Here is a 21,210-nt window from a genome sequence, read left to right as displayed (position 1 = left end):
GATGTTAAATGTATGTATAATGGGTTAAGCTACTTTTCAGGAACACTGGCTGCCCTAATCAGAATTTCACACCCCACAGGAGGTCAGCTAGCATTTAATGAGAAAGGCCAGAGGTTTGTACAAGTACTTAAAGCTATCGTATCTCAATTAACATAATAATCGTTAGAAATGGGCTGCCTGATGAAAGTAGTAGCATGTTAATTAGCATAATGATGCTGGAAATGAGCTGCCATTTGTGAAACTTGGAATATTTAAGATAATGTGGATTGGTTACATTATTTTAGACATATCCTACACTTTACAAGAAAAGGGAAGGATACAAAAAAAATGTGGGGAAAAATCAGGCAAAGTAGCAGGTGCCTAATCATAGCTACTTGGGAGGCTGAGGAGGAAGGATCACTTGAGACCAAGAGTTCGAGGTTGTAGTGAGCCACGATTGGACAACTGGCACCGCTGCACTTCAGACTAGGTGACAGAGTGAGACCCTGTCTATAATTTTTTTCAATAAAACTTTAAAAATACTAAAAATGTGGGGAAATTTGTAGCATATGACTAACTTTAGGACGTTGTTTGAGCTTGATCTCAAAATTGGACTGTCGTTGAATAATTTTCTGGTGACTTCTGTGAGGATAACATCACCCTACCTCTAGAAAATGGTCAAATCTAACCTGGGTGAATTTTTCATGTAAGATAGGGTCAGGGTCTTTCTAAAAACAGAACTGGGACTTCAAGCATACAGAGCAAACTGTATAAATTGTGTTGTGCCTACTTTCTCATCAATGCTTGTTACATATTTACAAAGTGCCTCCGGGGGTGCTCTTGCATCCCTCAAACTTTTCCTAGTGATGGTTACCAATGAAAAGAAACCGAGTTTTTATGACCCAAATGCTAAGCTGAATTACTAATGCCTTCCTTGAATGATTGTGAAGACTCTCATGTCTTACTGTGGCTAAAACTGATACAAACTTAGAGTCACATTAATTATTCCTGTTTACAAATTTACAGGAGTGATTGCCATCCACAAATTTATTTTACTTAGATTATTCATTTGGTTTCATTCAATTTTGTGATGCTATTGTTGTTTTAAGTCAAAAACTTCTAGCACTTTGTATAATATCAAAGAAGAGAATATAAGCAGGACCTGTTAACATTTTCTCCAGGTTTAATGTCCATAGGGCAATGTAAGTGGTTTTCACATGCCACACTTTTCACATGTCACACCATTGAAATACTTTATGTTCCAAGTTACATTCACAATAATTAGATTCCTTGTCTTTCTCCAAAAATCAGGCCTTCCTGGGCTTTTAGCTCATCTGCCTCTGTTAATGGCATCAATAACTTCATTGTTTTGCTTGGAATTTTTAAGTCTTGTTTCTTTCTTTCTTTTTCTTTGGTCTCTCCCTATTAGACTTCCCTACCTCACCATCATACCCACTACCATCATACTTCAGACCTTTACTTCCTCCTGTGTGAATAATTGAAATAATAGGACTGGGGATTTTCAATGCTTCCAAGTGCCTTGTCTACTTCAGCTGGAATCGCAGTCCTAGAACAAAGAAAATGCTGTCCAAGCACCTCAGTATAACACATGATACTAGAATCTGGGTACATTCTGCCTTTTCATACTGTTCTATTCGTCTGCCTCATTTCTCAGAGGAATACTCTGAGCTTTCCCACCTATGGACTTTGGTCAAACTGTTATTCTGCCTAGAACGTTGCTTTTTCCCATAAGACCCAGATCCAGTTGCCCAAACTTCCATTAATGTTTATCCAGCCAGAAAAGAAAAATGATGTGCATTCTATCACTGCAGTACTTTTGAGGAGAGTTCTTTTCATTTTCTTCATTGTAGTACATAGATAGCTAGATATAGATATGGATATGGATAATTCACATGTAGATCTAAATCATGTACTGGATTGTAAGCCTTGGAGGGCAGGGATCCTGTCTCCTAGTACAGTACCTGGCATGATGCTGGTACCACAAGTGAAGTTGGACCTGCGTATGGAGGTGATGGGGAGACTGTCACCAGAATCCATTAGAGGCAGAGATGCTCTTTTTGGATCAGGCAAAACACCTGCTTCCCCACCACATCATACAATGACCAGACAAAGGTGACTTACACCTGGGTAGGGACAGCCTTGAGCGAGAAGAGCGCACTTCACTGGAGGTTCACAAATGGAAGCAACTAAAGCTTCTTTAATCAGGCAGGGAGAGAAGGAGATTCTGGACAGTTGCAAGAAGGGGAAAAATATGCATTCTGAAATTTCTGAAATCCATCCTTGAAACATGCTCCTCTTTACCTAGCATCCATTGGTAATAGAGTCATTAATGTTTAAATCAAATCATGTCATTCCTGTTTTTTTAAAGACTTCCAAAAGTTTCCCAGCTCACTTAGAATATAACAAAGTATAATCACTGGACACAAAGCCAAGTAGCCAAGGGCCAAAGACTCTATAACAGCTGGCCTGTTTGATTTATCTCCTGTTACTTTCCCCTCTAGTTCAGGACATTCGTGCCTCAGGTGGCCCCTCAGGGCCTCTGAACTTCCTGTTTCATCTGCTTAAAATAATTTTTCTCCCAATCTCTCCATGATTAGCTTCTAATTGTCTTTCAGATCTGAAGGCTGTATAGACAGGCTTCCTTTGATACCTCATCTTAGGTACTCGGTCACTTTGTATCAAAATAGTCTTTTAAAATAATCTGCTTTATAGCTCTCTTTTTGATTATTTTCTGATTGATCCATTGATTCTAAGTCTACTACTAGAAGGAAACTCCAAGAGAGTGCGGGAGGTATTGGCCTCTTTCATTCGTCTTTCCCTTGCACCTAGAATGCTGCCTGTCACAGAGTAGGTGCTCAATCATTAATTGTTGATTGGATAAATGAAAGTACTTTTTTTCCATTTATCCAGACATCATTAAACTGTTAGCTTGGTTCTAGAATCATTCATTTCCTTATTGTGCTTTGGCACAACCAAAGCCAGTTTCACCTACTCACTGAGTCTTGAGAGGTGTTTCTGGCAAACAGTACATTAGTGAGAATTTTCTTAAAGAAACAGAAATAGGAGAGACTTATGATTAAAAATTTGCTCCAAGATCTGTGGTCAGCAATCTGGAGACCCAGGAGAGCCAATACGGATAGCGTAGTTCCACTTGAGTCTGACAGCCTGAGAACCAGGAAAGCTCATGATATGAATTTAAGTCCTGGAGCTGGCAGGCTCAAACCCAAGAAAAGCCAATGTTTCAGTTCAAATCCAAAGGCAGGAAAAGACCGATGTTCTCGCTTAATCAGTCAGCCAGGAGTTTTCTTTTATTCAGAGGAGGCTCAACATTTTGTTCTGTTCAGGCCTTCAACTGATAGGACAAGGACCCCCCACACTGGGGAGGACCACCTGCTTTACTCAGTCCACTGATTCAAATGTTAATCTCATCCAAAAGCAGCCTCACAGACACACCCGGAAAAAATGTTTGACTGACTATATGAGTATGCCATTGTCCAGTCAAACTGACACATAAAATTAACTATCACACGTTAACTTCTTGTCAACTTGGCATTCATCTGCATCAATAACAAGGACATGATTCCTTATAACATGACACAATTGTCCTACATATGACTGAAAACACACTAACCCCTTTCACAGAAATAGAGGTAAAGTCTTTGACGTTTACTCTCCTCTTTGATATTCTGTAACTTAAATACTGATGTAAAATGAACAATACTTAAATACTATGATATGAAGTCAATATACAATTATACATAAGAGAGTAAGAAAAGATATTTGCTTAATATATACATTAATATATAAACATACACATACACAAATGTATTCATGAAAAGGTAAGGAGATACTGATGGCAATTACAGTCTTTATTGCTGTAGCTGGTCATAGCTGATATTTAAAATAATCTTCTTTCACTATCCATTCTATGTTCCCTTTGCCTTCAGCAAGTACTTCAGCTGGTCATGCTTCTTTGGGGGGGGGGGGGTGACTCAAACCTCCATTCCTGAACAATCTGGCCATTGGATTGAGTAGTCCTGTTTGGACTGTGTTGTAATTTTCCATTTACCTTTATCACGGGGCATGGTAATACTAAGAGACACACTAAGGGATCTCCTGTATTCCAGATATTCTCTTCCTTACCTCCACTGTAGAGTAGTAGTCCAATTTCCCTTTGTTAGTCAGGATTAATCACTCCAGCCAGCACAGTAACTCCCTTATTTGCCTGTTGATTCAGAAACATGAGGAGTCCAAAGTGGCTGAGCGGCAGTATTAACTTCTAGTTCAGTAGAATTATTGTTGTCTCTCCTGGTGGAAGCATTCTTCCCTTAGCATTCCTCCTGAGGTCTCTTGGCCAGCAGAACATAATGTCATGGGTACAGGAAGCAAAAATTTTGCTAGTGAGTCACTAAGGGTATTAGTGAGTGGTGCCACTCTCATTTTTACCTTTTAATTTCTGGACCCATGAAACCTGGCTGTAGGAGAACAGCACCATGTATATTGGGTACTCATTCGAAGCACATACAGCCTTTCAGAAATCCTTCACCCATCCCTGCATAGTATTGCCAGTTAGCTAGCATTGTAATTGAGTCTTCAAAAGGACATTCCACTGTCTGTCAAGCCAGCTGCTTCATGGTGGTGGGGAACATAGCAAGACCAGTGAATTCTATGAGCGTGGGCCCATTGCCATGCCTTATTTGCTATGAAATGAGTTCCTTGATCAGAAGCAATGTCACGTAGAATAATATGATGGTGGATAAAGCATTCTTTAAGTTCACTGACGGTAGTTTTGGCAGAAACACGTATAGGAAAGGCAATTCCACATCCAAAGTAAGTTTGCTGTCTAGTAAGAAGAAAATCTTGCCCCTTTCATGATGGAAGTAGTCCAATGTAATCATCCTAGTATCAGTTAGCTGGCTGATCACCTCAGAGAATGGTGCCATATCAGGGATATGTTGCTGGCAGATTGGGCACTCAGCAGTGCCTATGCCAGATTTTCCTTGGTGAACAAAAGTCCATGTTGCTGATCTCACTCATAATCTTCATCTCTGTAACCATGGCCATTTTGTTCATGAGTCCGTTGGGCAATGACAGGAATGGCTGAGGAAAGAGGCTGACTCATATTCACAGACACATATTCATCTTATATCTTGATTATCAAAATTCTCTGTGGAGGTGGTCCTATGATGGACATTTACATGGACTATCAATATCTTCTATTTATTATTCATAAGATGTTCACATACCTTTTCCACAAATTTCTTTGTCACCAATTTCCCAATCACATTCTTTCCAAGTCCCTGACCATCCAACCAAACTCTTGGATATAGCCCAGGATTAAGTATATAATCATGCTTGTGGCCATTTTTCCTTCCAAGCAAAGTGAACAGCCAGATGCACTGATATAAGTTCTACTCGATGAAAGGATTTCACTTGACCAATGTCCTTCACGAATGGCCCAGAAAGAGACTACAGTGCCTCAGCTGCCGACTGTTGGTTGTACCTGCGTATCATGCAGAACCACCTATAAGCTAGACCTGAAGAGGCAGGATAGCAGAAGTGGGAAACATGGATATTTGGGCCACTTTTGCATGTAGCTTTCTGTGCCTTCAGGGTCTGTTCAAGCCTGATCATGTATATACCACTTCCATTTTATGATGGAGTACTGCATGCCCATCTTTATGGCTTGGTGAGTCAGACAACACCCAGTTCATGACACGTAGCTCAGTTCACATGGTAACTTGATTGCGCATAGTTAAGTGTTCAGTTTCTGTTGAGGCCCAGTAGCAAGCCAAGAACTATTTCTCAAAAGGAAAGTAGTTATTGATAGAGATGGCAAAGCTTTGCTCCAAAATCCTAAGGGCCTTCACTGCAGTTTACTTATAAGAGCCTGTCAATACCTCCAAACAGCATCCCTATTCGCAAATGACACTTTCAAACGCCATTGGATCTGCTGAATTATATGACTCAAGTGACACAGCAGCTTCCATTGCAGCCTGGACCTGTTGTGAAACCTTCTCTTATTCTGAGTCCCATTTAAAACTAGCAGTTCTTTGTGTCACTCAATAGATGAGTGAGAGTCACATACCCATATACTGCCTGTAAAATCCAAAGAAGCCACTCAGCATTGTGCTTTTTTTGGTGATAGGAGATACTAGATGCAACAGGATTAAACTTATCTTTCATCTTTAGAGATGTATTTTCACAAACCCTACCACACTGGACCTCTAGAAATCACTGACAGAAGTTCCTTGGATTTTTGTTGAATTTGTTTACCAGTCTCAGACACACAAATGTTCTACTAATAAATCTAGAGTAGTTATTACTTCTTGCTCATTAAGTCTAATCAGCGTAGTGTCATGAATATAATGGGTCAGTATGATATCCTGTGGAAGGGAGAGACCATCAAGATCCATGCAAACTAAATTACGGCCTAGGCTAATATACTCCTGAGGTAGGATATTGGAGGTATACTGGTGGCCTTGAAAGCTGAAAACAAACTGTTTCTGGTGGGTCTTATTGACAGTAATGGAGAAACAAAGGAATGTGCCAGATCAACAGATGCCTAACAGGTTCCAAGGGGTGTGTTAATTTGCACAAGCCATGAAACCACATTTGATAGAGCCACTGTCATTGAGATCGCCACCTGGGTATGTGATACTGTCTGGCTCTGTGTCCCCACCCAAATCTCATCTTGAATTGTACTTCCATCATTTCCATGTGTTGTGGGAGGCACCCAGTGAGGGAGAATTTGAATCGTGGGTGTGGTTTCCTCCATACTGTTCTCATGGTAGTGAATGAATCTCATGAGATCTGATGGTTTTATCCGGGGTTTCTGTTTTCACATCTTCTTCATTTTCTCTTGTTACAGCCATATAAGAACTGCCTTTCACCTCCCGCCATGATTCTGAGGGCTCCCCAGCCGTGTGGAACCGTAAGTCCAATTAATCCTTTTTTTCTACCCAGTCTCGGGTATGTCTTTATCAGCAGCATGAAAACAGACTAATGCAATATGCTTACAATAACCTACTGTCCTTCTCTAAGTTCCATCTGTCTTTTGCGCAAGTTAAATGGAGTTATAATGGAAATCGACACTGCATGTTTCAAGTTCTTGACAGTAGCACTAATTTTTGCAGTCCTCTGGAAATGCATTATTGAATTTGGTTTACTATTTTCCTATGTAGAAGCAGTTCCTGTGTGTTCCATTTTGCCTGTTCCACCATAAAGGTCCTTATTCTGCAAGTGAGGGAATCAATGTGGGGACTCTGCAAGTTACTGAGCATTCTAGAACTAAAGAAACAACCACAAGATAGGCTTGGGGATTAATGGAATCCACTATGAGAAGGACCTGAGCTAAAACTCCATTGATCACCTGACGTCTGTATGTCTATACTGTGGTGCACTATGGTGCCATTTTAGGTCTCTTGGAATTAATGTCAGTTGTCCAATAGACTCTGAAATCTGATTTTTTTTTTTTCTTTTCTTTGGTCAGAGGCAATAGGTCCCTTTTGGGAAGGCTGAGAGAAAAATTGACAGTATACATCTTTGATAGTTTATCAGTGTCTTTCTTTGAGGAAACCCAATCTCCTTTTCAGTCAATGGATTCTGGGTCTGTAAACTGGCTCAAGTCTGGGAATTGATTGAAGTGCCATGAATCTCTCTCTCTTTATGATTCAAGTTAGACATTTATTCACCTGACCTAGAACTTTTCTGCTTATATAAGCCAAATACGAATTTGGCAGACTTTCTATGTATTTCACTTCTAGGAACACCACGATCAACCAGCCAATGTCACAAGTCTGCATAAGCCAGACAATTCTGATTGCTGTTTTAACTCTTCCGTTCTCTACAGTAACCATGCCAACCTCGCTTTTGGTGATTGAATGTTGCCACCTGGCCCCAGTCACTCAGGGTCCCATCACTCTAATTGCATTTAGGTTTCCCAATTCAGTGACTATAGTTCCCACTGTAAGTTCTGGGCTACAGAGAAGAGCAATTACAGAGTTATTCAAGGATGCCAAGGCTCCCCTCACACATGTATTTCTTATAGTTGTGGTGAAATGTCTTCTGGACCCTCCCACTGTAGGTGAGTAGATCTTAAATGATAAACCCACTCTAATATTAAAATCTCTCTAAGCCTTTGAATCGCTTCCTGTAGGGCTGGCATTTCCAACTAGCTCACTGTGGGTCATCTCTTGACCCATGTTTTAGTCAACCAGCTAAGCTATTAGAGTCTTTATAACTTCTTGAGTTGCAACATTAATTGCAGAATCTATGCTTAGTGAGCCCATGTCAATTACTTTGGGCTGATCCAACGTTATGTTCCATTATTATGTCACATCCTTGATATCCATTTCCACACATGTTCCATGAATTTCTGTCTGTATAAAGTAAAAAAATCTAAGTAGTTCTTCTGAAGTGTAGTGCACCTCCTTATAATATAAGTGATATTTTGCACCTCACCTTTAGGGGCTTGCTAGACTTGAGCCTAGTTATAGATCTAGAAGTGAAGAGGGGTGGTGGAGGTGAGTCCTAAGAGGACTCAGCTTTGTCTTACATGACAACTGACTCAGAGGAGGCCATTCCAGTTTTTTCAGGCAATGCAGGGTTAAAAATCACTCCCAATTGTAGTGGAGAAGCCACTGTCACTGGACATGGGGAGGCTTCTTCCACTGGCAAAGAATACTCATCATATTTAGAGACTCACTGTCCCCAGCTTGATTAGATTTTTCCCCCCACATATCCATGACAATTACAAGATCCCACTTTTTCCCAATCGATACCTTCACTTTAACAGTAGATACCCATGAAATTAGGAATTCAACCTCTATTGTAACTCGGCCTGTCATAGGATGAGATTCTGGGTTTGATTTTCAGCAATCTCAGCCATGTGGCTCCAGGAAATAAAGGGCTTTTTCAAGGCAGACATAGTTATACTGTGTTTAAGCTGAAAATTGAGTACCTGAATGCATCTTCTTCTTTCCCCACTATGTCTAGTGACATTAGGAGCAATCAGACAATCATATTCATTAATTTTGCAAAAATGTTTGAAAATGTCATATACATAGTCACCCATCTCCTTGCTTCTTATAAATGGTTGATTAGGAGTATCTAATTGAGATATTTTGCATATTTCCATTGCCAGATCATGTCATGGAATATAAATGCTGTCTTTACTACTAGAAATAGAGTCATTAGTTTTAAAATTAATCAGATCAGAAAACCAGTTTCGGAAGTTACTGTATGTGTGTGCATGTACATATATATACACACACACACACAGAGGGAGAAAGAGGAGAGATACAGAGATTTTAAAAAATAAACTGGCTTGCACAATTATTAAGACTGAGAAGTCTGATGATCTGCAATGATCTGCAGTTGGCAGACTGGAGACCCAGGAGAGTTAATAGTGTAATTCTAGTTTGAGTCTGAAAGTCTGAGAACTGAAAGAGTTGATGTAAATTCTAGTTCTATAGCTGGCAGGCTCAAGATCTAAGAAGAGCCAAGGCAGGAAAAGACCAGTGTTCTAGCTCTAGCAGTCAAGCAGCAGGAGTTCCTTCTTACTCATTCATGAGAGGTTCAATCTTTTTGCTTTATTAAGGGCTTCAACTGATTGGATGGAAGTCTCCCACAGGGGGGAGGAAAATCTGCTTTAACTGATTCAAATATTAATCTCATCCAAAATCACCTTCACAGACATACCCAGGAATATTATTTGGCCAAATATATGGGCACCCTGTGGCTCAGTCAAATGGTCACATAAAATTTCCCATTATCCACAGTATTTCTCATCTCCCACCAATGTCTCTTGCTATGCTTTACACATAGCCAACATCTGCTTCTTTTCTCACATATAACCCATTGACCAGGCTGAAAAAAAATTTCAATATGCTTGGACTGGAGTTCCAGAGTCTACCACTGTGTTAGTTTTGCACATAAAAGTGATTCACACAGTAAATTAATAACATACTGCTTTACTCAGTAACAATCTTTTCTGAAAGTCATTATTGATATTAATAATGGCAATCATAATGCCTTATATTTGTAAGGTTAAGTCATATTCTGAGCAAATTCAATTTGTAAAGCTGACTTTAGATCTGAACCACACATAAAGGAGTTTATTGCTTTGATGAATCTAACAAACAACGTATATTGAGGTTTAAAAGTGACAAAGATTCTCTTCTTGCTCAACTTTTAGTCAGGCTACTCTGAGGCCCCATCTTGAGTAGGCATAGACTTTTGCCCCCATTCTTGCCAGTTCTTTATAGTCTAGTTTTAGCAAGAATCTTACTAAGTCAGTTTAAAGAGAATAGCCTATGGTTGATATGACCACCCTCAATATCTGATCACTTTTCTCATCCCCTACATTTGATGTTATCATTCCTTGATCTGCCTTCAGCAAAAAGCCTGTCAAGTTAGTTTAGCAATAATTCTCCTGTTCTTGATGTCTTCTCTTAGTAATTCTCCACTCACTGACTCTCTCACTCGGCTTGTTGGCTACAAATCCCCAGGTGTCTTTGCTGTATTCTGAATTGAGCATGTTCTCTCTTCCCCTATTGCAATCATTTTAATACCTATTTTTATTTTATTTTATTTTTTTGAGATGGAGTCTCATGCTGTTGCCCAGGCTGGAGTGCAGTGGTACGATCTCTGCTCACTGCAAGCTCCACCTCCCAGGTTCATGCCATTCTCCTACCTCAGCCCCACCAAGTAGCTGGGACTACAGGTGCCTACCACCATGCCCAGCTAAGTTTTCTGTATTTTTAGTAGAGACGGGGTTTCACCATGTTAGCCAGGATGGTCTCTATCTCCTGACCTCATGATCCGCCTGCTTCGGCTTCCCATAGTGCTGGGATTATAGGCATGAGCCACCATGCCCAGCCTAATACCTATAGTTCTTAATGGCAAAAACTGCAATTACTTTTGTACCAACCTAATAAATAAAGTATTTCTTAATGTTTTAACAAATATCAGAATAAACTTTTTCTTTAAGAAGAAAATTTATTATTTTAAATAATGGAGCAGCACTCTGTAGATAGGCAGGATTGTCTGGGGATTCTCTATTCATTAGGGATTTTATTGCTATCTACAAAGTTGAATAGTTTGCATGCCCAGACACCGGTATACAGACTTTCCTTTTGTAAGTTCTCTTGGTTTCAAAGTTTGCCAAATGTTTACTCAACACAAAGCCAAATGTACTTTGCATTATGGGTGATTTAAGGATTTTCAAGAGTAATTCTGAAAATCCTTGCCATTTTATTCCTGAATAAGACTATATTTTCTATTGCTTGATATCTTACAATACCCTTTTTCATGGACATTTAACTGTGTATTCAAAGCAACCCTACAAGGGGAGTGCTGCTGTCTTCATTTAAGAGTAAGGAGACTGAGACTAAAATGCAGGCTCTCTATTCAGTTTCAGGTTAGGAACAGTATAATTTTTCCAATAACAAACATGGTAGATTTTTTTAAATGGCTGCAGTGCCTCTCTCTATATCAAGCATTTTCAAAGTGAACTGCTACATTGACTGTTTGGCCAAGTGACTTGCTTTGGCTAATGACATATTAGAAAATTAGCTACAAACAGAATTGAAGAGTACTTGTACATTTTGTACATTTGGGCTTGCACTTTACTATTCTTGAAATTCTGAGACTTCCATGTGCATTAGCCTGCTGGAGGATCAGAAGCATACGGCCTGGTCACTTCCATCACACATCCAACAGCTAGCAACACCCAGAAGCAGAGATGCATAGATAATCAACAGCTGTTCCTAGATGTTTCATTCCTGTCAAGATCAGAAGAACCATCCACCCAAAGTTGGCCCACATTTCAAACCCACATAATCATGAGCTAAATAAATGCTGGTTGCTAAGTTTGGGATGGTTTGTATTTCACCAAAAGCTAACAGATACAACATGAGAGAGTGATGTCAAGATGGCTGATCTCGAGGAAAAGAGCTTAGCACAGCCCAGACTTACTTAGACTGTTGGTAAGAATATGCAGGTGCATGTTCGTTGGATGTGTCCACTGCTATCTGTTGCTGCTGACCACTGGTGTCCTGGGATGAAGGTGCCACTGTCTGGGGAGAGGTATCAGCAACAACACCCTAAGGAGGGAAATAAGAACATAAAAGCCTTACTTTCAGCAAAGGGCCCTCTCTAGATAGGCGGTGAGTACCCCTCTTCTATTTGGCTTAAGTAGAGATGCTCTCAGCTACGTGAAGTCACAATAGGTACTCAGAGGACTCCCAGAGAGCACATTTAGATAAGGGCTAAGTAATTCATCCTAATGTGGCACTAAGAAACCTTGCCATTAGAAGTTGTTGGAGTAGTTAAGTGGTCAGAAAATAATTTTGCCTATACTTGGAACTTTCAAACCAGGTTCGCACATTTATCCACCATAAATAACAATGTATCCTCATTCAGGATTCCTATAAAAACTTGTACATTCAAACATGATTTTCCTGGCATATTTCACTGTATCATGTCTATATTCTTTGGGATAACAATGGAAACTGATCTTAATAAAAATATACATCAAAGTTTGGAAATCTTTTAAAAGGGTGCTATTAAGTAGGTTTTCTCTTCAGTCATTTGTTTTGTTTTGCTTTGTTTTCTGGTATATGAACTGACAGTCACCAAGAAGTTTTAAGAAAACAACAACAAAACTTGTCCTTAATTTTGGTTTGCTTTTCCTTCACCCTTTCTATTTTTTTGTTTCTCACAGATGCTGGCAAGAGTGAATTTCTGGAATTGGTCTCAATCAAGAATATAATTTTGGATTCCAGAGAGGCATAGGTAATTGTATTTGGTTGTTACTAGGCCTAAGAAGAGCACCTATGTTGATAAATTTTCCTGGTTTTATTTGTAGTCCTGGATACCTGCAGTGATGTCAAGTAATCTGTCACTGAGATTCCCTAAGTTTCTTCTTTAGAATTTGAAAATTTATTCAATCTTTTCTTTCCTAATTCACTATTTGGTATTATTTATTTTTTGACACCTCCCACCTTTACTTTATGGATATTGATAAATGTTCAATGAGTGTTTTAATTAATGCTTTTCCTTATAATCACTGGTTCAAGGCAATATATCAGAGTATATATTTTTCTCAGTGAAATATTTCTTTTTAATCCCTAAATATAACTATAATTAGACTATTTCCAATAAGACACACTGTTAAATGTCTCATAATCATCAAAATGGTCAAGTTTTATATATAAGTATATGTTTTTGGTGTACACAGAGAAATGAAAATATGTGGCAGAAGTTTACACATAAAGTGCCTATTTTCTCATGGCATAGGTGCTTTTTGATAGCTAAATATAGCAAAGAACGTGAAATTTTATCATATATTCTTGAAATTCTGAAAAGACAATTTGAGACCTATAGGTCTGGAACACATGAAAGATTTAACAATTGGAACTCCTTGATTTCCTAAGCTACATAACAGTGCCCTGTTAACTTGGTATGAACAAACATTTGTCACACACCAAAACCGGAAAACATTTTAGAAGATCCAATTTAGTCTGTAAAGGTCTCCCTCAATCTCAGAGATTGAGAGTCTTGGTGGATTTTTATGTGGAGTGGTACCAACATAGCAGTTGCTTGCCAACATCTCCAACAAATGGAGTACCAAAGACACCAACTGCAGAGGATTCCCAGCTGACGAGAAGGAATGTAGGTGACCATAATGCACATGTGCATCAGGAGAGGGGAAAGAAGGGCAATAAAAAAGTAATGGCTAGAACCAGAGCAAAGAATGTACATACCTAACTGTTTTACCACCATCTGCACAGCTCTGTGCCCTCTCCATTTCTATGTGGCTTATGGCTCTGTCCAGTAAAATGATGTGTAGAGGGCATAGATTTATCCCAATGGAAAGAGAGAATGAATGCAGCAAAACTTCCATTAAGGACAAGCTGACATCATCATTCATGATATTCACAGCAATAAGACTTGTACAACTTCTTTCTTGTCTGTAAGAAGCTGCAAGCCTGTGCAGGTTCATCGCCTAGAGCAATGATTTCTAGTCTTTGGGTACATATTAGAATCATCTAAGATCTTTTAAAAATATGATGTTCACAGTGGCTCATGCCTGTAATCCCAGCACTTTGGGTGGCCAAGGCGGATCACCTGAGGTCAGGGGTTCAAGACCAGCCTGGCCAACCTGGTGAAACCCCGTCTCTACTAAAAATACAAAAAAAAAAAACATAATAAAAATAAAAATGATGTTCAGTCTATACTCCAGTCAAATTCATAATCTGTGGGAATAAGACCCTGGGATCAATATTTTTTAAAGCTCTCCAAATAATTTCAATGTGCAGAAAAGTTTGAGAACCAGTGCATTATCCAGTGTCTCTCAAATTTTTAATGTGCATCTGGATCACTGAGTGATCATCTTAAAATGCAAATTCAGATGCAGTAGGTCTGGATAGTACCTAAGAGTCTACATTTCTTTTCTTTCTTCCTTCTGACAGGGTCTGTTTCACCCAGGCTGGTCTCGAACTTCTGGTCTCAAGAGATCCTCCTGTCTCAGCCTCTCAAGTAGCTAGGATTACAAGTGCATGCCATCATGCCCAGCAAGTCTGCATTTTTAACAAGCTCTCAAGGGCTATAATGATGCTGGTCTAGGAACCACTCTTTGAGGAACAAGGCATTAAAGAACTAGTTCATTCACATAGTTGCAAACTTTTTTCCTTTTATAAGTATTTGTGATTAAAATTGTTGGAGTTGTGATTTGGTTTCTGGAATTTTCTCTAAATATGAAAGAGACTCCCATCAAGAGATTCCTGTTGTGCCTCTGTAGCAGATGACCTCACTGCATGTGCAAAGCAAAACACAACCACATTCAAGTCAATGTTTATACTTTCATGTACTGAATTTACAATGTCATATTTTAGAGTAGCACAAAAATTGCAAGTGAGGATTCCTACGATTATGGGGGGACTACAGTGTATGCGACTGAGATTTATTTCTTCTAACCTCTTGATTCGACAGGGATAGACTTACTTCAATAGAAACAGCTGTCGGAGGCACAGGCGTGTACTGGGGAATGTAGGTCCCTTGCATAGGAGCAGCAGCAGTCATATACTAGAGAGAATCAAAGAAAAATGCATGTGAACTTTGGGCTGCAACCAGTGAGAAAATTAAATACCACATGAGACTGCTTTAGCTGTGGGGCCCATAGCCAGTGTGTGTTTTTTTTCCAACTCAATTTTCACTAAAAATAAGGCAGCTCCTCTCGGTATTGAAAGGCCTTTCTTACTAATTTAGTACCCACATTAGCCCTACCTCTTAATTATCAATATGAGTTAATTCACCCCCATTTCCTCACTTTGTCCTTTTACACATTCTAAATAAGATCTCAAACATTTCACATCTAAACACAAACTCCAGGAGAGTGGGGACGATGTCTCTTTTTTACTATCTTTTATTGCTAGCACCTATCACACAGTAGGCTCTCAACAAGTATTTGTTGAATGAATGATCATATAAATTGTTAGTAATATTATTTTTTGAATTTAAAAAAGCAAAGTAATGCAATAGTTATGTGATACATTCGCATTACTGGCAAATGTCATTTTTTCATCACTTTTTTAAATATAAGAGTATTACAGATAATATTGAAGTCTGTATTGTTCCCTTCTCCCATTTCATTCTCGTATCACTGTTAAAATTTCGTTTCCGATACCTTTAATCCACCAAATTTTTCTTATTGTGATGAATAATGAAGCCAAAGCATTTTTTGCTAAGTTGTAGTAGTCAATAAATTGTGTATTGAGGATAAGTTGTATTTTTGTAATGAAGAAAGAGAGCCCCAGTAAAACTACATGTTCAGTTACATAAGCATAAAGTATGACCCATATTCATAATATACATACCCACCCTGCAAATTCAAATTTCTACTCTTCAAGAATTGAATTTCCTATGGAATCAACTGTTTATGAGTTTCTGAACTTCACCAATAATACAAAACATCAAAACTGGAATCATCAAATAAATTCAAGGTTTCTCAATTCATAATTTTTTGTGGAAAATCAAAAGCTCCTGATTATTTTTCTAAATTTGCTGAGATCAAATACTAAGTTCATGTATAAATATGAAAAAGCTAAATTACCATTTTGTGTATGTGTATGTTACTATATTCAGTATTTAAGAGGCATGCTGATTCTGAATCAAGCAAAGCATCTGAACACTAGTCCATCTTTTCTTTCTTGTTGGGGTGCAGTGGCGTGATCTTGGCTCACTGAAAGCTCTGCCTCCAGGGTTCAAGCGGTTCTCACCCTTCAGCCTCCCGAGTAGCTGGGATTACAGGTGTGCACCACCACACCTGGTTAATTTTTGTATTTTTAGTAGAGACAGGGTTTTGCCATATTGGCCAAGCTGGTCTCAAACTCTTGGCCTCAAGTAATCCACCTGCCTCGGCCTCCCAGAGTGCTGGGATTACAGCCGTGTGCTACTGCGTCCAGCCGGCATCTGCCTTTTCAACAACATTACTCTAGAGAGTATGTTGTAGATAACAGTTCCCTGGCCATTTCAGATAGGTAACTTGCCGCTTATATAGGTTCTAAATATCCTTTAATTTAGCACTTTTTACAATATATTCCTTGAAACACTAGCTATACTGAGAGTTAAAAGCTTTCTGTGTTCCAATGTATTTAAGCAATGCTGCGTAACATATCCTCTTCTTGATACTGACATCTGATTAAACTCTGAGAAATCATGTTTTACAGAAGAAGCCTATTTAAAGGGGATAAACTAGTATTTCTAAAACTTGTGTTTTGATTTTTGGTATCATTTATTAGTTTTGCTTAAAATTACTACTCTAAGAAATATACTCTGGAAAATGTTTCTTTAATTGAATTTCAAAAATCTAGCAGCTTTATAGCAAGTGAGAATATATTTTTATCAACCATGAATTTAATTAAGTTCAAAATTTATACATTTGTGGTTCATGTTCTACCCGTTGGTCACGGTATTCCAAGGTTTACTATATACTAGTAAAAGGATAAACCCTCACCTATTTGAATTTGAGTATTGCCTGTTCTAAAGTAATTCTAAACTTTGCAACTTGCCCAGTAAGTTACGTACATCTTTTGCATAAGAGGATGTCACTAGCACGCTCTGTAGAATACTGCTGGGATCCATCCCCACTCCACTCTCTATATCTCTAAGAAGAAATACTGCGAATTGGAGGTCATTAGAAACATGACTTGTGGCCATATACAGCAATGTTCACTAGTTCACATGAGTATTTATTCCATGATTTGGACTTTCCTTGCCACACTGGAGTTCCTAGGTAGTATGGTTAATAAGAAGCATTGGGGGTGGCTGGCAAGACAGACGAATAGGAACAGCTCTCGTCTGCATCTCCCAGCAAGATCAACGCAGAAGGCGGGTGATTTCTGCGTTTCCAACGGAGGTACCCGGCTCATCTCACTGGGACTGGTTAGACAGTGGGTGCAGCCCAAGGAAGGCGAGCCGAACCACGGTGGGGCATCGCCTCACCCAGGAAGTGCAAGGGATTGGGGAACTCCCTCCCCTAGCCAAGGGAAGCCCCGAGGGAATGTGCTGTAAGGAACATGCATTCTGGCCCAGATACTATGCTTTTCTCACAGTCTTCACAACCGGCAAACCAGGAGATTCTCTCGGGTGCCTACACCACTAGGACCCTGGGTTTCGAGCACAAAACTGGGCAACCATTTGGGCAGACACCGAGCTAGCTGCAGTTTTTTTTTTTTTTTTTCCCCATACCCCAGTGGCACCTGGAATGCCAGCGAGACAAACCATTCACTCCCCTGGGAAGGGGGCTGAAGCCAGGGTGCCACCCCCACGGAGCCCAGCAAGCTAAGGTCCACTGGCTTTAAATTCTTGTTGCCAGCACAACAGTCTGAGGTTCACTTGGGATGCTGGAGCTTGATGGGGGGAGGGACTTCTGCCATTACTGAGGCTTGAGTAGGCAGTTTTCCCCTTGCAGTGTAAACAAAGCTGCTGGGATGTTCAAACTGGGTGGAGCCCACAGCAGTTTTGCAAAGTCACTGTAGCCAGACTGCCTTTCTAGATTCCTCCTCTCTGGGCAAAGCATCTCTGAAAGAAAGGCAGTAGCCCCAGTTAGGGGTTATAGATAAAACTCCCATCTCCCTGGGACAGAGCACCTGTGGGTATGGGCAGCTGTGGGTGCAGTTTCAGCAGACTTAAATGTTCCTGTCTGCTGGTTCTGAAGCGAGCAGCTGATCTCCCAGGATGGCGCTTGAGCTCTGCTAAGGGACAGACTGCCTCCTCAAGTGGGTCCCTGACCCCCGTGCCTCCTGACTGGGAGTACCTCCAAACAGGGATCGACAGACACCTCATACAGGAGACCTCCAGCTGGCATCTGGCGGGTGCCCCTCTGGGACGAAGCTTCCAGAGGAAGGAACAGGCAGCAATATTTGCTGTTCTGCAGCCTCCGCTGGTCATACTCAGGCAAACAGGGACTCGAGCAGACCTGCAGCAGAGGGGCTTGACTGTTAAAAGGAAAACTAACAGAAAGGAATAGCATCAACATCAACAAAAAGAACGTCCATACAAAAACCCCATCTGAAGGTCACCAGCATCAAGGACTGAAGGTAGATAAATCCATGAATATGAGGAAAAACCATTTCCAAAAAGGCTGAAAATTCCAAAAACTGGAATGCCTCTTCTTCTCCAAAGAATCACAATTCCTCTCCAGTGAGAGAACAAAACAGCACGGAGAATGAGTTTGATGACTTGACAGAAGTGGACTTCAGAAGGTGGGTAATAGCAAACTTCTCTGAGCTAAAGAAGCATGTTCTAACACAATGAAAGGAAGCTAAGAACCTTGAAAAAAGGCTAGAGGAATTGCTAACTAGAATAACCAGTTTAGAAAAGAATATAAATGACCTGATGGAGCTGAAAAACACAGCACGAGAACTTCATGAAGCATAGACAAGTATCATTAGCCAAATTGATCAAGTGGAAGAAAGGATATGAGAGATTGAAGATCAACTTAATGAAATAAAGCATGAAGACAAGATTAGAGAAAAAAGAATGAAAAGGAATGAACAAAGCCTCCAAGAAATATGGGAGTATGTGAAAAGACCAAACCTACATTTGATTGGTGTACTGGAAAGTGACGGAGAGAATGGAACGAAGTTGTCAAACACTCTTCAGGATATTATCCAGGACAACTTCCCCAACCTAGCAAGACAGGCCAACATTCAAATTCAGGAAATACAGAGAACATCACAATGATACTCCTGAAGAAGAGCAACCCCAAGACACATATTCATCAGACTCACCAGGGTTAAAATGAAGGAAAAAATGTTAAGGGCAGCCAGAGAGGAAGGTCTGGTTACTCACAAAGGGAAGCCCATCAGACTAACAGTGGATGTCTCTGAAGAAACCCTACAAGCCAGAAGAGAGTGGTGGCCAATATTCAACCTCCTTAAAAGAATTTTCAACCCAGAATTTCATACCCAGCCAAACTAAGCTTCATAAGCAAAGTAGAAATAAAATCCTTTACGGACAAGCAAATGCTGAGAGATTTTGTCACCATCAAGCCTGCCTTACAAGAGCTCCTGAAGGAAGCACTAAATATGGAAAGGAAAAACTGGCACCAGCCATAGAAAACCATACCAAATTGTAAAGACCATCAACACTATGAAAAAACTGCATCAACTAATGAGAAAAAAACCAGCTAGCATCATAATGACAGGATCAAATTCACACATAACAATATTAACCTTAAATGTAAACAAGCTAAATGCCCCAATTAAAAGACATAAAGTGGGAAACTGGATAACGAGTAAGACCCATTGGTGTGCTGTATTCAGGAGACCCATCTCACAAGCAAAGACACATATAGGCTCAAAATAAAGGGGTGGAGGAATGTTTACCAAGCAAACAGAAAGCAAAAAAAGAAAAAAAAGCAGGGGTTGCAATCCTAGTCTCTGATAAAACAGACTTTAATACAACAAAGATCAAAAAAGACAAAGAAGGGCGTTACATAGTGGTACAGGGATCAATGCAACAAGAAGAGCTAATTTCCTAAATATATATGCACCCAATACATAAGCACCCAGATTACTAAAGCAAGTTCTTAGAGACCTACAAATAGACTAAGACTCCCACACCATAATAGCGGGAGACTTTAACACCCCACTGTCAATATTAGATCAACGAGACAGAATATTAACAAGGATATTTAGGACTTGAACTCAGCTCTGGACCAAGTGGACCTAATAGACATCTACAGAACTCTCCCCACAAATCAACAGAATATACATTCTTCTCAGCATCCCATCACACTTATTCTAAAATGGACCACATAGTTGGAAGTAAAACACTCCTCAGCAAATGTAAAAGGATGGAAATCATAACAGTCTCTCAGACCACAGTGTAATCAAATTAGAACTCAGGATGAAGAAACTCACTCAAAACTGCACAACTATATGGAAACTGAACAACCTGCTCCTGAATGACTACTGGGTAAATAAATTAAGGCAGAAATAAGTAACTTCTTTGAACCAATGAGAAAAAAGACACAATGTACCAGAATCTCTGGGACACAGCTAAAGCAGTGTTTAGAGGGAAAATGATAGCACTAACTGCCCACAGGATAAAGCAGAAAAGATCTAAAATCGACACCCTAACATCACAATTGAAAGAACTAAAGAAGCAAGAGCACACAAATTAAAAAGTTAGCAGAAGATAAGAAATAACTAACATCAGAGCAGAACTGAAAGAGATAGAGACACAAAAAACCCTTCAAAAAATCAATGAATCTGGGAACTGGTTTTTTGAAAAGATTAACAAAATAGACCACTAGCCAGAAGAAAAGAGAGAAGAATCAAATAGACACAATAAAAAATGACAAAGGGGATATTACCACTGATCCCACAGAAATGCAAACTACAATCAGATAATATCATAAACACTTCTATGCAAACACACTAGAAAAGCTAGATGAAATGGATAAACTCCTGGACACATACACCCTCCCAAGATTAAACCCGGAAGGAGTTGGATCCCTGAATAGACCAACAACAAGCTCTGAAATTAAGGCAGTAATTGGTAGCCTACCAACAGAAAAGGTCCAGGACCAGATGGATTCACGGCTGAATTCTACCAGAGGTACAAAGAGGAGCTGATACCATTCCTTCTGAAACTATTCCAAACAATAGAAAAAGAGGGAATCCTTCCTAACTCATT

The 21,210-nt window shown here is 39.7% G+C and overlaps 1 protein-coding gene across 5 annotated transcripts in view; it reads right to left on the bottom strand.

Annotated features, from left to right (window-relative positions):
* Positions 1–21,210, bottom strand: part of RBMS3 (RNA binding motif, single stranded interacting protein 3) — a 760,872-nt gene that overhangs the window by 12,972 nt on the left and 726,690 nt on the right. For 3 of the 5 annotated variants that reach the window (XM_011961526.1, XM_011961529.1, XM_011961530.1), the window contains 2 exons: positions 15,010–15,090; positions 11,980–12,107 (listed from right to left, as the gene is read on the bottom strand). In XM_011961526.1, coding sequence (XP_011816916.1) covers positions 11,980–12,107; positions 15,010–15,090 — 209 coding nt within the window. Of the gene's footprint in view, positions 1–11,870; positions 12,108–15,009; positions 15,091–21,210 lie in introns of those variants that run through there. The other 2 variants (XM_011961528.1, XM_011961527.1) reach the window with 1 other exon arrangement.

Source organism: Colobus angolensis, unplaced genomic scaffold (assembly GCF_000951035.1).
Source record: "Colobus angolensis palliatus isolate OR3802 unplaced genomic scaffold, Cang.pa_1.0 Scaffold56, whole genome shotgun sequence".
Lineage (NCBI taxonomy): Eukaryota > Metazoa > Chordata > Mammalia > Primates > Cercopithecidae > Colobus > Colobus angolensis.
Note: the sequence above shows the minus strand (reverse complement) of the source record. Positions and strands in the feature narration are given on the sequence as shown.